This window comes from Quercus suber, unplaced genomic scaffold, assembly GCF_002906115.3.
Source record: "Quercus suber isolate HL8 unplaced genomic scaffold, Cork oak 2.0 scaffold_50, whole genome shotgun sequence".
NCBI lineage: Eukaryota > Viridiplantae > Streptophyta > Magnoliopsida > Fagales > Fagaceae > Quercus > Quercus suber.
Genome location: NW_027069515.1, coordinates 368,514 through 384,914, shown reverse-complemented (window position 1 = coordinate 384,914; position 16,401 = coordinate 368,514). Strand labels below are relative to the sequence as shown.

General features: G+C 37.8%; 1 protein-coding gene across 1 annotated transcript; it reads right to left on the bottom strand.

Moving 5' to 3' along the window:
* Positions 1-292: 292 nt before the first annotated feature.
* LOC111984624 (aluminum-activated malate transporter 9) lies at positions 293-2,881 on the bottom strand. Its single transcript, XM_024016242.2, has 6 exons — positions 2,508-2,881; positions 2,216-2,353; positions 1,867-2,136; positions 1,603-1,739; positions 1,350-1,496; positions 293-1,146 (listed from the first exon to the last, which is right to left on the bottom strand). Exons 1-6 carry the CDS (start codon positions 2,839-2,841, stop codon positions 493-495), a joined length of 1,680 nt encoding a protein of 559 aa, XP_023872010.1. The 5' UTR covers positions 2,842-2,881; the 3' UTR covers positions 293-492.
* Positions 2,882-16,401: the final 13,520 nt, after the last annotated feature.

Sequence of the window (16,401 nt, the reverse complement as noted above, 5' to 3'; positions counted from 1 at the left end):
CAACCACACAAGTATGAATAAAATTAAATAATATAGTGTACAAACTACTAAGGTATTAGTACAACAGTATGAAAGTATCAATACATTAAACCTAGACAAGATGGTAGGCTTGGGGCTATTGAGCCCAATGCAATGATACACATGTTTTCCAAGATAGACCATCAAGCCTCAGACCAAAGTCGCCAAATAAATAGGTTTATTTTTTATATTTTATTTAACTTAAATAAATTGTATTTATGCTATTTGTAAATGTCTTCAACAGTATGTTGGGTTCTTGCTAAACACAGTATGTATGGTTGGGTATAAATGTGTAAGATATGATTCATTGACGAGGGAAATTTCAGCTTTTTTAAACCAGAAATAATAAGGTGATAGTTCCAAGGCAATGGATTAGCAATATAAATTCCTTTCTTTTTTGTGAGCCTTTTTTATTATTTTTTTGGGTGAATTTGTTCATGATATTCTGTGATTTTGAGGCTAACGAAACACATCTCATTTTTTGAGACTGTAACGCCTAAACAGTCTGATCCAAAATCCTACCCTCTTTGTTGAAATGGGCACATTGATAAACGGCTCCTCAAAAGCTGCTTTCTCACTGAGTTCTTCAAAAGCGTCAACCACATTTTGAAGTCTTGCAACAAATTCAATCAAAAGCGAAACAAATGTTGCTAGGGACAAGGCACTTGCACTTTCATATGTCTTGCATTCAGTTTCTTTACCAACTGCATCACCATTAAGTGAGAGACCCAATGGCCAAGATATTTGCTCCCTCGACATATCCTTTGAATAATCAAATTTTGAAGGAGTCCATACTGGAAGTGACCTCAAATCGAGCACAGTTTCACTCAAAGACTTAAAACCCAATTGCATACTTTCATTATCTTTATCCAAAAGATTTTCTTGGTGTTCTAGTTCCTTAGGATGTATTCCAATTTCCAAGCTCTCTGAATTGACTAGGAGATATGATCTTTGGTCTATCTTCTTTTGTAATTGCTCTGCAGCTTCATGAACTTCTTTAAGTAAGTCTTCGGGGCCTAGTTTTTCCATCTTTTCTACTTTGCTACCAAGCTCACGTAAAAATTTAGCACCTTCTGCTCCAACCCTTTGAAGCTCGTTACAAAAGACCCGTCTCCTTTCTGCTGGGGCCTGAATGTAAGCGCACAAGTTTAATAATTTGTTTGACATTAGATTTTTTTTTTTTTTTTTTTTTTGATGAATGAATGACATTAGATATATTACAAATTTATTATATAACTTTTATAAAACTAATTAATGCGTTACTAATTCAAAAAAAATCACATTCATTTATAATTATGCAGTGGAAATATTTTAATAATAATAATAATTACCTGTATTTCTGACATAATACATCCATGCAGTGCCATGACTGTGAAAGCACAATGCCTTAATGCACCGCTTACTTTAACATAGTTTTTCCAAGGATAATCGAACATTTTATAACGACCGTGAGGTGGTTCCCAGACTGCGAAGCCTAACTGCACATATTAGAACACATCAATACCATGCATAATTGTGAACACCTACTCATTTTTTTTTTTTTTTTTTTCAATTAGCATTGTATGATATTAATATAGCAAATACCAGAGTATCCTCTTGGCCTTTAGATTCTACCACTGATTGGTAACCCTTGTACAATGGATCATCTGCAGCTTGGAATGTAAGAATTGTTGAAGGGACCCTTTCATATTCAACACATTTCAAGTACCCATTAACGCACCCTAGAAAACAAGCTTGTGATAATCAACAAAAAGATTTAAGCAATGTGGCTAGCTAATATATATATATATATATATGAAAAAGCATTTACTTAATTTCCTGGCATAACTAAAACAGATACTCACAGACCTTCTAATGAACTGGCTAAACTCATGAAATTTTTCACCACCAAATTGTGCAAATCCTCTCCTGACCAAATGGGGTAAATACAAATATTTACAGCTAGACAGACCCCTGCCCCCACTGCAATAAGCACTAGTCGAGTCAGGACTGCCTCTGTATATTCTCTTGTTCTATTCCCAGCAACCATAAGGATACAATAGGTCAATATGAATACTCGAAATCCATATTCATAGGGCTTCATTGTCGGATACAGCTTCAAATAAGAGGTACAAGATCCTAACCACCATAGAGCAAAAAATAAATTTTTTGTTAAACTTTTTAAGTGATTCATGGTAATATTTCTTAAAATTCATACCTGTTAGAAAAGTGCTTATGACAATTACAACTTTCTCCCATTGGCCAGCCAATAATGATAGCTCAGCAAAGCAGTAAGCAAGAATTCCAGCACACAATGTTCCCAACCCACGATTAAATCCCTTGATAAAAGTTGCTCCTAGATGAAATAATAGTAAGTAATTAGCTTTAGATTTTAAGAAAAACAAAAATCACCATTGAAGCAAATTTTTATAATTTAATATTTTGATCATGAACAAACTCCTAACAAATATACAATTCAAATATAATACACTAAACGATAATTATCATACCTATGCTGAATTCAAACATCACAATGACAGTGAGGATTGCCCAGATTGAGTACTGACCAATGTCGTGATATGTTTCTCTCCAGAATATGAGCAAGGTCACAATTGACAATGCCAGTCCCATTTTGATTCCAAATATGATTTTTCGGGGATCAGAGCGACCCATTTCCCATGCTTTCCCAAAAAAATCTTTTAAGCTAATCCAACAATTCTTTATTTTTTCTCTTACCGAAGTGAGACACACACATCTGCTCCCCTCATCATCATCTCCTAAGCTTCTAAATGCAAGTAGCTCTTCTTTATTATTGCCTAACAAAGTATGCCTGGGTGACTCCATTTTGTCACTTTGGTTCACGTACTTGGGAAAATTAAATGCACAAAGTACCAATAGCTCACGAGGGATGAGATTATAAAGAGAGTTTAGCAAAAATGGGCATTACTAGTAAAAGCCAAAATTAGCATAGGAAGTATTCAATTTCATACAAAAAGCACAAAATAGTACCATTTCAATGTATTAATAAACTTCAAAGAATATGTATACATTTATAATTTTACATGGTTTGGATAGATATGGATCGATCTAAAAGGCCTTGGGAAATTTAGGAGTAAAGAAAACTTTTCAATTTTCTACATAAAACTAACTTCAATGCAAAATTACAAGAGTTGGATTCAATGAATTGAGTTTTATGATTACTCGTCTCCACATTTATTCAATATAAATCTCAATTTCCTTTGGGCTTAAAAATTAAACTTCCACCCTTGGTGCGGTGGTCACTCTACAAGTATAAGTGCTTGTGGGGTGTGAAGGGTAAAGGCCGAAGTTCAAGTCTCTAGAAGAGAGTTTCACACACATATACACACTTAAATTAAGTAAGAGTAGAATTTCTATCTTGTATAAAAAAAATAATTAAAAATTAAACTTCCATAATTTTTCTCTCAATATCTTTGGTTTTCTTTCTGAGAGGTATGTTAATTTTCAAAATATTATGTTCATCTTCAATATTTTTTTTAGATGTTATGTATACGTTTTTACTTATTTAGCATAATAATGTGTTTAGGCTTATTTTTTCATATTATGTGTCAAATTAGATTTTTGGTTTTCTATATGATGCATATACTTGGTATGGATTTGTAGTTGTTTTGGTTGCTTTTAGTTCAATTAAAATTTAGAGGTTAAATTGTGATATTATTGCATCACTGTGGCATTATTTTTTCTAATGTTGTATCATGAAATTCTAGCAGTTTTTATAGCTAATCTATATATAATAATAATAATAATAATAATAATAATAGGTGAAACGGAGAGAAACTGAAATTCAAATTTCAAATTAGAGTTTCAATTTTGCGTCATGTGTTCTAAATTATTTATTTTTAAAGAGTTTTATTTCTTAATTTTAGAATCAAATGTGAAACCACATTAAAAATATTTATCCAAGTGAGTTATTAAATACAAAAATCAAAGAGTCTAGAATAAATGAATTGAAAAAAAAAGAAAAAAAAAAGTGTTTCACAATAATTATAAAAAATGGAAAATTTACATTTTATACCTAATAATATCATTACAAAAATTTTTAAAGAGTTAATAAAATATAAAAATGACTATCAATAGTATTTAAATTATATATATATAGGAATTATATTATGCATCTTACTGTATGTTTTTAAGTGTATCTATGCATATGCATGGGGTTATAAGCTAATTGATATATAAAGCATAAATCATACAACAAAGACACCTAAGAACTAATAGGTTTGTAAATGACAATATGAACTGTGACCTGGTGATGTTTCTAGGTTGCATGAATTAGAGGAATTTTTTCCCTTAATGTATTTAGTTTGAATTTAGTTTTAGTAGAAAATTTCATAGATTAATTGTGATTAACAATAAATGTATTCATGAAATCAATGGATCATAAATAATTTCTTACAAAATTTATCAAAATGCACCACGCATTGCACGAGATATCGGCTAGTTTATTATAATATTTTTTCGAATCCATTATGGCATGAGTAAAGTTACATCACAATATTTTCCATAATTATTGATTTGACAAGTTGTGATTAATTCTCGTATGACTATATGAGCTTATCACTAACACTACTTTATTGTCTACCATTAACAATTTGTTAACTCAATAATTGTTTAAAAAAAAAAATGTAAGAAGAGTTGTGACTCTAAACTTTTTGTTATGATATTATAATTTATACATCCTCCTCTCACTACATAGTTAAGTTTCATATTGTTTAAGAGAGTGTGTTGTGTATAGTATAACTTATCTCACCCTTTCTTAAAAGTTATCAAGGCTTTTGAGTGGAGTTATGGTATATTTTTGTGTTAGAACTCATTTTCCTCTCCTTTGTGTGTGTATATGTTTGTTTCTAAAAAGAAAATAATCAAGTCCCATATTTTACTTAAGTGATTTTGAAGATGTTACAAATTTCATTACGCAAACCTTACAAACTAATTTATTATCCAAAAAAAAAAAAAAAACTAATTTCATATATTTATTTATTATGTGGTTGAAATAATACCAATCACATTAATATCAGTACCGAATCCCTTAATATAAAATTAATGCTAATTTAAAATTTTCCTTATTTTTTCAAAAGGAGGCATGATAGCCTTATATGGCTTAATGTTGAAGAAACTTATTCTCACGGTACCATTTGTTATGCTTCGTTTTTAGTCTTCTATTAGAAGATATTAAGGACATTATGGAATTACATGGTTCTTAATGGTGAAGAAATTTCTCTTACGGTACAATTTGTTATACTTAGCTTTCAAGTCTTTTATTAGAAGTCATCAAGGACATGATAGCCTCATATGGCTCTAAATGGTGACGAAATTTCTTCATAACGTACTACCACCATGGCACGGCACACTCAACTCCTGTACATGGCCATAAAAATAGTGTGTCCGTGTGTTTAGATGAGTTTAAAATTCCAACTTATTTTTCATAAAATAACTAGTAAACGAATTAATTAAAACTTTATATATATATATATATAAAGGACAATATTTTACTAATAATATTATAACTTAATAACTAGTGAGTCACTTAAAATTTTAACATAGTTTCAACTAAGATAAATTAATTATCTTAATATATGGGTTCTAGTGAGTTCAATTGGTAAAATCTCTTATAGTCAAATAAAAGATTTAGGGCTCAATCTACGTCTACACCAAAAAACCAATTGGTTTTGTTTATTTATTTATTTATTTATTTTTTATGAAACCAATTGGTGTCTTGATATGATAATAAAGAAACTACCTTTAGGACTCTATGAAGTCATGCGCCAAAAAACCAATTAGTATCTTAGTCTAATAATAAAGAAACTACCGAATCCTGAGATATTTCAGTAAAAACAGTAGATAAATAGGTTATGGTAAATTATTGTAGTTAGGGGTGTGTATGGGTCAGGTTGATGAGTTTTTTTCAACCTAAACCATCTTTATGGGTTAAAAAAATCCAACACAACCCAACCCATCATAGGGGTTCAACCTAATCCAGCCCAACCCACGTGGATCGGGTTAGACATTTTTTTTAATTACTATTATTATTATTATTAAATTGAGCATTAGAACTGTAGAGACTCAATTTGGATTGGACCCAGAGTATGAATGGGTTTTCAGCCCAACAAGCTCAAACAATAAATTTGTAGAGAGTGGATTGAAGGTTTAGGCGCTGGCCGTCGTTCACCAAGCATGAACTCTCTTCTTTTATTAAAAGATACTTAGAACTTTTTTACAACTGGGGGGATGCTCCTCGGCACGTGGCCGAGGAGCCCATTTTTCTTCTCCCTTCTCCCCCCTCCATATTACTTTACTTGCTTTTCTTATATAGTCTTCATCTTCCTATCTCCTTCTTCCATCTGTTGATCATCCATTCGCCTTTCTTCTGGCCGTCCGTCCCATCAGAGGCCTTATCAGTACTCAAGTGGTTCACTCTGATCAACGTTGCCCTGCTAAGGGGTTATATCCCCATTAATGCGGCCAGAGGGGTTAGGTAAATGCATTAAGTGTGAATGTGACAGCTTGCTCTGGGCTTGTCCCTTCCCAAAATTATCCTTAGTATGCCGAGGACGAAGAGGTCCTCGACGTGGGTCAAAAAAGAAGCTTTCCCCAACTTAGCCTTGGATGGTTAGTCTTCCTCGGCATCGGCCTTGGGCCTACTACACGATGGGCTGAGGCTATCAGGCCCACGGGCCCCACAATAGCCCCTCAAAACCCTGCTGCATGTTCCCTCGGACGGGGAGGAGGGTTTTGATACCTACGGGCCCTCTAGACGAATCGCCCCACTTCGGTTCGTGCTAATGCTGGCGACTTTTCGACTGCCCGATGTGCGTTTTTTGCGTTTCAAGACTTAATGTGTGCCTTCATTAAATTTTGGCGGCACCACGTTTCCCACTTTCAACGGTGTGATGGTAATTGTTCGGTGGAGATCTCCTGCTTTTATGGGCAGGCAGTTACATTTGGGGAACCTAAGGGGGAGTATAAGTACCTGTTTGAACCGCCTGGTTTCCTCATTTTCGCGCTTACAACCATTGATGCGTATGATTTGAATCTGGTTCAACTTGCACACTACCTGAAGAGAATCGTTATATTTCTTTAAGTCTTCTTCTTCCAGTGACCCCAAATTTCCTTGATTCTATTCCTTCTTTTCTTCTTCTGGAACTTTTAGTCGTCCTTGGGGAATGGGAAAGTTTAAGAAGTTGGTTGAGTCCAACGAGATGATGAACAAATTCATTGTTGATTATGGGATACCCAATAATGTGAGTTTGAAGTACTGTGAAGAAGGGGAGTGGTACATTAAGAGGAGAGAGGGTGAAGTCGTGATCCCGATAGTCGTGATCCCGATAGTCGCTTTCGTAGAGGGAGGGATGAGAATCCCTATGAGGCCAGTGGCCCTCAATTACCTTAGGCATTTTCGCCTGGCTCCTACCCAGTGTGCCGTGAATGTATTTAGGATATTAGGGTGTGTAGACACCTTGAATGAGAAAATGGGGCTAAGACTGACTCATCACGATGTGAACTGGTGCTACAACCTTCATCACCTGAGGGGTAAGACGTACTATATGAAGACAAGGGACGATAGGGTTCGTCTCATCCAGTGTCTTCCTGATTCCAATAAGGGGTTGACTCAAGATTTTCTCATAGTGTCGGGGGAGTGGCACAACGGTTTTCATTGCCCAACAGTAGAGGGGGAGCCAGGTAAGGTATCCGAAGTAGGAGACAATCTAGGTTTCAGTATTTTTATGTTTGTAACTGTATATTCGCTTTGGTTTATTAACCACAGGAGTTTCACTTTTCTTTTCGCAGATCCGCACGCCTTTGCACGTCATTTCCACCTGGTTAACAAAGCGGATTTGGAAACCATTCTTAGGTCGAAACTTTTCCTGAACGAAACTAATAACCAGGTCAGAGCTGTTCATTAAATCCTCAGATGCGACCCAGCTCAAAAATCATTCCCAGTCCCGAAGCACGTAATTAGAGCTTGTGACCCTCGGCTTACGCAGATTACCGTGGTGGAGGACGGTTTTGCATTTTCTGAGGGGTCGTATATACCTGAAGGCATTCCGCTAGCAGGTCCCTCCTCATCCCAACAAGTAACGGTGGCCGAGGAAGGACTATCTAAGAAGGCAAGGGAGGTGGTTGAACTGAGTTCTTCTGAGGACGAATATAGTGTGTTCAACCTAGCTGATTAGTCCGAGGATCCCTCTGGTGATCTAGGAGACCCTCATTTGTCCGAAGCCGATCTCCGGTCCCTAAGAGTTGGTACTCAGGCTGAGATAGGTTTAAAAAGACAGCCCCAAACCAATCTTCTTAACCTGCTCGAAGGCGGTTCCAAGAAGGGTGCACCGGAAGAGTCGCAGCCCCAGCCCCCAGCACCTCTGCCCCAGATTTTAACTGTGCAAACCAGGTCATCCTCTGTCCCCACAATATCAGACCCTCAGACCGAGTCTCATGACCCGAAAAGGAAGAGACCTTCCAAGGGTAAGGAGCCAATGGATAGGAGCAAATCTCATTCCCCGCCCGAGGAGGGTAGATTTCGCAGGCCTCCAAAGCAACTGAAGCTCGGTGGTCAACGGAAAGGTAAGAAGACCATTCAGCAATCCGAGGCTCAAGCCTGGCTGCCCCCTGCCATGCTCCATGATCCGCCCCTGATGGATAACGCATCGATGCGGGAATCTCAAAGAGCCGAGGGGGCTCTCGTAGCCGACGCCCTGGAGAAATCTCTTCTTCTTCCCACTGACATGGCCGAGCTAAGAAATATGAGTGGGTCAGAGGTTGTCCTTGACCTTAAGAAATATCTAGGCATGGTGGGTCCTTTGGCACCTGTTTACTTTATTCGAATTTTGTCGCTTAGTACTTTCCTTTCTCTTTATGGAGTTACTTGTTTTTATTGGCAGGCTATCCAGGCTCTTTTCAGGTTAGACGAGGAGGTCGATGGCCAGAGCAATCCCTTAGCGCAAGAGCGTGACAAGTTCTTGGAAACTGCTAATACCCTCAAGAGATCTGAGGCCGACCTAAAAAAGGCGACTGAGGATCTTTAGGAGATGACAAAGGCCAGGGACACTGCTGCCTCCGACCTAGCCGTGGCTAGGAAGTAAGCTGAGGACCAAACCAATCGCTTGCTAGACGTTGATGGTCAACTACAAACTGCCAAAGGGGACATTGCCTATCTGAAGGAAAAGTTGACCGTGGCAATCCATGAGAAAGGTATTGCCGAGTATGCCAGGGACGAGGCTGTGAGAGCCAAAGACGAGGCGGTATTTGCAAAAATAGATGCTGAGTGCTCTATAGAACAGGTGGAGGAGGAGGCTTTCGCAGATGGGGTGGCTAAGACTGAAGCCACCCTTCGGGCTCAAGTTCCTGCAGTGTGCAGGCATTACTGTTCTCAGACCTGGCATGAAGCCCTCAACCAAGCAGGGGTTGATGCCTCATCTGCCTTTAGGAGGGAGGACAGGGTATATTACCCTATTGCAATTCGCGAGACTGCCCCTGCTGCTCCCAAGGAGGGGTCCTCATTACCAGCGGTTGAGAGTCACGATAAAATCGCCGAGGATATATCTTTAGCTAACCAACCCTCCGAGGAGGTTGAACCCCAGAGAACGTTGGGGGGAGTTAGAATCGAGGGTCAGGAAATACCACAAGACATGGCGAGGCCTCCTACGGACCCTTCGAGACAAAGCCCTTAGGCATTGGCTAAAGCCTTTTGATTTGCTTATCAAATTAATTTGCCTACTGAGTTGGGGAGACCGGTATACGACATAGGATAATTCTGTTTATTTTCTCTTTTATTTTCTCTCTTATTTCATTTTGTTTCTTGCCTCGGTGGCGTTGTAAGAAAATTGTGTACTTTCTGTTTGAACTGAATGCTTAATACTTTGCTTCCAACTACAGATATTTTCTTTTATTTTCTTTACTCTAATATTCTGCTCGATATTTGTATTCTATTCTGGAGTTAATCTCATGAAATCATCTGTTATCCTTCAAATATAAATTTAAAGACCGTATTATAGCTTGACTCTAGGTAACGCTTTGGTTTTTCTCCAGATAATTATTTTCTCCATGGGTTCGAGTCATGGTCCCGTCTAGTACTTCTATTTTTCTGTAAGTATCTAGTTTTCCATAGGCTTGGGTCCGAGAACCATGCAATACCTTGGTTCTGTCTACCACTTCTATTTTTCTGTAAGTATCTAGTTTCCCCATAGGTTTGAGTCCGAGGACCATGCAATACCTTGGTTCTGTCTAGTACCCAAGTATAACGGTGTGAATAGTTTTGCCATAGGCTTGGGTCCGAGGACCATGCAATACCCTGGTTCTGTCTACCACTTCTATTTTTCTGTAAGTATCTAGTTTCCCCATAGGTTTGAGTCCGAGGACCATGCAATACCTTGGTTCTGTCTAGTACCTAGGTATAACGGTGTGAATAGTTTTGCCATAGGCTTGGGTCCGAGGACCATGCAATACCTTGGTTCTGTCTACCACTTCTATTTTTCTGTAAGTATCTATTTTTCTAGCCGTCCGTCCCATCAGAGGCCTTATCAGTACTCAAGTGGTTCACTCTGATCAACGTTGCCCTGCTAAGGGGTTATATCCCCATTAATGCGACCAGAGGGGTTAGGTGAATGCATTAAGTGTGAATGTGACAGCTTGCTCTGGGCTTGTCCCTTCCCAAAATTATCCTTAGTATGCCGAGGACGAAGAGGTCCTCGGCGTGGGTTAAAAAAGAGGCTTTCCCCAACTTAGCCTTGGATGGTCAGTCTTCCTCGGCATCGGCCTTGGGCCTACTACACGATGGGCTGAGGCTATCAGGCCCACGGGCCCCACAAGAACAATATCACCACAAATAAGAGTAAATTTATAACCAAATAATCATGAGCATAACACCAAACAAACACAAACTATATGAGAAAAACTTAGGGTTTGGGTTTTGTTTAGGAAGAGGGGCAAAATATTAAATAATAAAATTATATAATATATTGTTTTAATATATTTTTTTAAATTTAAAAATATGTTAAATATAGCTGGGTCAGGTCAGGTTAGGCGGATTTGTAAATCTCATAACCTAAACCCAACCCGACCTTCTGTTAAAAAAAATAAAAAATAAAAAATTTCATGACCCAACCCAACCCACTAACCCTTAAAATCTGACCTAACCCAGTGGGTTGGGTTGGGTTGGATCAGTTTTGGCGGGTTGATGGGTTCACTACACACCCCTAATTGTAGTCCTAGAAGAACTTATAATGAGCCATTTGATCCAAGTATGATATGTAATATATAATTTTTACTATATTAAAACATAAATTATGATATATATTTAAAAGAAATATTAATTTTTATTTTAAATTATTTGAAAATTTTAGTAATAAATTTTAGTTGAAGTATTATTTTTATTTAAATTAGAACTATTAATAACTAATAAGTCATGTAATGTTTTGGTAATAAAGTTTAATATAAAGTAATCTCAATAATTAATGAGAATGTGAACATTTTTAACAAATATCAAGATAGTTATGTAGGGTAAACATGATTTTTAGTATCCAACTTTTATTATATAGTACATGATTTATATATATATTTTAAAAAATTATAACTATATTTGTATTCTATTTTTTTTTCAAGTAAAACAAATGATAAGGATATTTCAACCAGGAAAATTTTCTAACTCCTTTTGGTCGTCAGGTTGGCAATGCCCTTTGGGTTCCTTAGACCCTTCAAGCTTGAATCAACCCTTAGGCCAAATATACCCTTTGGGATCAATATACCCATTAGGACAAAGATACCCTTTGAGATCAATATATCCTTCGGGACAAAGGTGTCCTTCAGGATAAAATGTCTCCTTCGAGTCTGATGGACACGTGACATTGTCTATATCCTCTATCTACATTCGTCATCAGGTATGAATCTACCCGTTGGGTTAATCAATACCAATGGTGGAATATACTTAGTCCCACTCCATTTTCATACTATCCACTTATGATTCCCTATATGAAAAGAACTTGCACACCACGTCCAAAATCCATCTAAATATTCATATCCTCCAAATATGGGAAATAAAGCCCTAAGATCTCGGAACATTAACTCCATATCTTCCCTACAAGGAAAGGTCCTACGTCCATGGGATCATGGTCAGCTCTACACCACTATATAAGCACCAAGTCTCCTCTTCTCCAAGGTATGTGAAATTTTCTAACTCTTACACTTTTGAGTTATTGGAGATTCTTCTATCACTAGCTTAACTTTTGGAGGGTATTTGGTTGGCACCCCACCAATGCTCTTTTCTTTAGGTACTTCAATCACAGCCCGTGTGGATGATCAACTCAGTGACAATTTTGTGCATCATCAGTTGGCGCCATTTGTGGGAACTAAGTGATTAACCATATCACTGCTTCTAAGACAAATAGTTGCATGGTCCAGATGTGGTCAATGACTACCACCAACCTGGAGACCGGAAACCCCTCCAACGCCTTGGAGAAACAAGTGCAAACCCTCTCTCCGGTCGTCAAGTGGCTTACCCAGCGAAATTAGGATCTTGAACAACAGATGAACCTGATGAATGAACGTCGCGCCCAAACCAAAGATCAGCATAACGACGAGCACGATGACAATCATCTCCTGACAAGTGACCAATGTGAAAGAGAAGGTCAGAAAGAATGCAATGTCGCTAGTAGGCACAACCAACGGGAGGATACTAATTGTCAGTCAGAGCTGGAGGGGAGCATAATGCCCACAGTGTAAGATATGTAGATTATGAAAGACAAGATGCACATTGATGAAGCCAAAAATAGTCATTAGTTGATAAAATCGTTGGAGCTTATGATGAGGTCGTGTTCCCTACAAAGATGAGAGAGAAAGACACCGGAGTGGTGTTAGCCAACAGTTCTCTAATGGTAAAGTCAATAGAGTTCTCAATATCTCTTAGAGAAAAGAATGTAATATGTTTGAAATTTTGTACCTTTTTTCAGGTGCTTGGTGGCTTATTTATAGCCTTAGTACAACTGTCGGGATCATCATTATGAGTTTAATTGTCGGTGGCCTCTTAATGGCTCTCTTGGCTATTTTGAGTAATGTTTGCCTGATCTTAAATGCAAGTTTGATTGGTTCATGATTGGCCTTTCTCATCGTTGGAGCCCATCAATTACAAAACCATTAATGACTACGCCATTAATGCTAAATGGCTGTCTTCTCCTATGACGGTCTATGGATGGGATGCTCGTCATCTGTTATGATGATCTTGTAGATGTAATACTCATCCGTTGCTTGGACGATTTTATAATTTTAGTATACGACAGTTGCCCCCTTATTCATTTGTTGGTCTTTTGGATGGCTGTAGGAATATCAACAATTTATATCTCGTATGTCGAGGATTTCCCTTTTTTGATGTCATTCACATCGCATTAAATGCACTTTATATTACACATCTAGCCATGGCCACGTGTCATTTTTTGATTGGTTGGACATGCGGGGGTCAAGTCTCGGTTTTCTCGCGTTGATTTCACATTTTTTTCTTAAAAAACCGTCCGTCTCCTTTTTTCATTTTATCTTCTTCAAGTTTTTGAGCTTACTTTCTCTACGTCTCTTGTGAGTTCTCTCTTTCCTCCCTTGATTCGTGGTTGATTATACTACCATTAGGTTAGAATCCCCCTTGTGTCCTTTTTCTTTGGTAGGTTGGGGGTTTTTCTTAAGAACTCGGGTGGTTGGCATCCACAAGTGGGTTTTTTTGTGGTTCTAGACTTTGCCTGTAGGCCACTCTTGCTTGAACTTTACCCTTTAATTCAATATCATTTGGTGAGTAAGATGGTCGAGGAGAGGGTTGCAAGTTCCGAGGTGAGGTCAGGCGAGCTAGGTACGAGTTTGTCATTTAGCAATGACCTTGTGGGTATGGAGGTAGACATGGTGATGTCTAAACCATCTACATCTTCTTTTTCCAAACCATTTCAAGCTCCGTGGAGTGTGTCTTGAAGGGAAAATACCTGAAAAATTTTAGGAAACGTTTCCAATTACCTGCTAAGACGAAGATACATCTCTCTCATCTAGGCAAAAAGGCTTGTGCCTTTGTTCATGACCATGTTTGTTTCTACAAGGCCGATTTTCTTTGTGGTCTTCATTTTCCAATCCACCCCTTTATTCATGAGTTGCTTGATCACTTCAAGATTGCCACTAGTAAGCTTATCCCAAATGCGTGGCAAATGGTCATGAGTGTTATGTCGATCTAATGTTTATCCATGAGGATAGTATGGTTAGTCTAAATGATTTCTTGTATCTTTATTATTTAATGCCTTCAACCCACTATAGTTATTTTGAACTTCATCCTTGAGATATGAATTCTAGGGTCGTCCACGGACTCCCTTCTTTTTTTTGTGACTGGAAGTCTAGGTACTTCTTTATCTATGGAAAGGAATAGGAAACCAGTTATGACGAAGTTTAGAGTGAGGTGCCCCAATTGCCATGTACATAAGAGGTTCCCACACTTGGTGTATTTTCCCTTCTTTTGATTCCCTTCATCGTTTGAGTATTAGCTCATCCTAACCCTTTTCTTTTTGCAATGAAAGCTCATCAAATATTGAAGAGACGATATCAGGAACGGGTTCAAGCTACTTTGGACTTCTCTCTTGGTATCGAGGATTTTGACGAGCTTGTGAATCCTCGATCTTTATACAAACATTGTTTGGGACTTGAACCTTTAGTCAATGTCCGTAGCTTACTTTTTAGGGCAGAGAGGAGTAATTTTTCAGCTTTATAACCTTACTTCGTCATTTCCTTATGAACAACCTATTCTGTTTTGTAGACATGGCCACTTGCTTCAGCAAGGATAGGTATGCTCGTGCCAAGGAGAAGAAGAATCAGCCTTTGTCGAAGATTTCTTCACCTCCCTTAAAGAAGCAAAAGTTCGGGAGTAGTGGAGGCATCATCATATCTAGCCTTGTTCGTACCCTTCTATCGTCCTCTCCCACAGTGTTAATTGAAGAGCTGCCTTCTCCTCCTCTAACTCGAAAAGGAAAGGAGAAGAAAGGTGACAGCATTTGAACGAACCCTGCTACAGCCCTTGGACAAACTCACAATGTCATCTCTAATGACAAGCTTAAGCATTATCTTCTATTCCTTCTTTCAAGCTCGTTAGTTGTCATGTTCACAAGCTTGTGCAAGTGAGTTTTCCTCAAATAGTTTCTTCTCATACATACATATTTGTTTGTCTCTACATATAGTTACTTTCTTCAAGTCCTTGGGGAATCGTTGCGCCTAACCATAGACTTTCTCTTGAAAGAGGAGAAGGTCATAATGGTCGATTTGAGGGCAGAGGCAGCTAAGACTGAGAGCTCAAGGCTAAGGAATGACTTGATTAAAGCAATAAGCTAGAAAAATGAAGCTAAGACCCAACTAAAGAAAGTTTCTAAACAGCTAAGGACAGAGAAAATGCTAGAAATTCAAAAGGACTAGCAAATTCAGTCGACAATGCTAAAGATTGGTGACGAGTGTGAGAAGGCTGTAGCAGACTTTTGACTGTCAGAGGCCTTTGGTATCATCACCTTTGATGAGTTCTTCAAAGGCTTCGAGCTTTGGCAACGATGGACACTGAAGCACCTCTCTACAACCATCGACTACTTTGACCTAGACTTTGACGCCATTGACAAGGAGATGATGGCTAATGAAAGAGCTAGGACCAATGAGAAAGCTGGGGCAGAAGGAGGGGATGAAGGAGAATGCCTTGTGGATGCACCAATTGATCCCCCTATTGATCTCGTCGTCGATCCTGCTGTTTAAACTTTATTTTTATTTTGCCCTTGTTTTCAGGCTGGTTCTCGTCCATGTTTTGACAAGTTTGTTTAAAACAACTTCTCTTTTTATTTTTGTTTTTATGAACAATTTGGAGCTTTGCATGCTTTTGATAACTAGGAAGACCTGGCTTTGTTGATATTGTTGTTATTACATGCTCGTCAATTTTTATACTCGTGATTTTATTCATGTGTCTCACCCTTGCTTTGAGAATTAGATCATCAACATGATTTTACTCCTTGGTTTTAATCTTGTCAATTTGATCATATGACATATTCTTGCTTCAAGGATTTTTCATCATCAACATGATCTTACTAGCTGATTTTAACCTTTTGGATCGGATCACATGACATTTACTCTTGTGATGAGAATTTGACCGTCAATATGACTTAATCGGTTGGTATTTAAGCTTGTGAATTTTAATCATATGACTTATTCTTGCTCTGAGAATTTGATCGTGATTATGATTTGATCCATTGGTTTTTAACCTTTAGCCATATGACTTGTTCTTGCTTTCAGAATCTGGTCATCATTATGACTATGCTTGTTTTTAACCTATTGAATTTAATCATATGACTTACTCTTGCTTTAAGAATGTGATCGTCATTATGACTA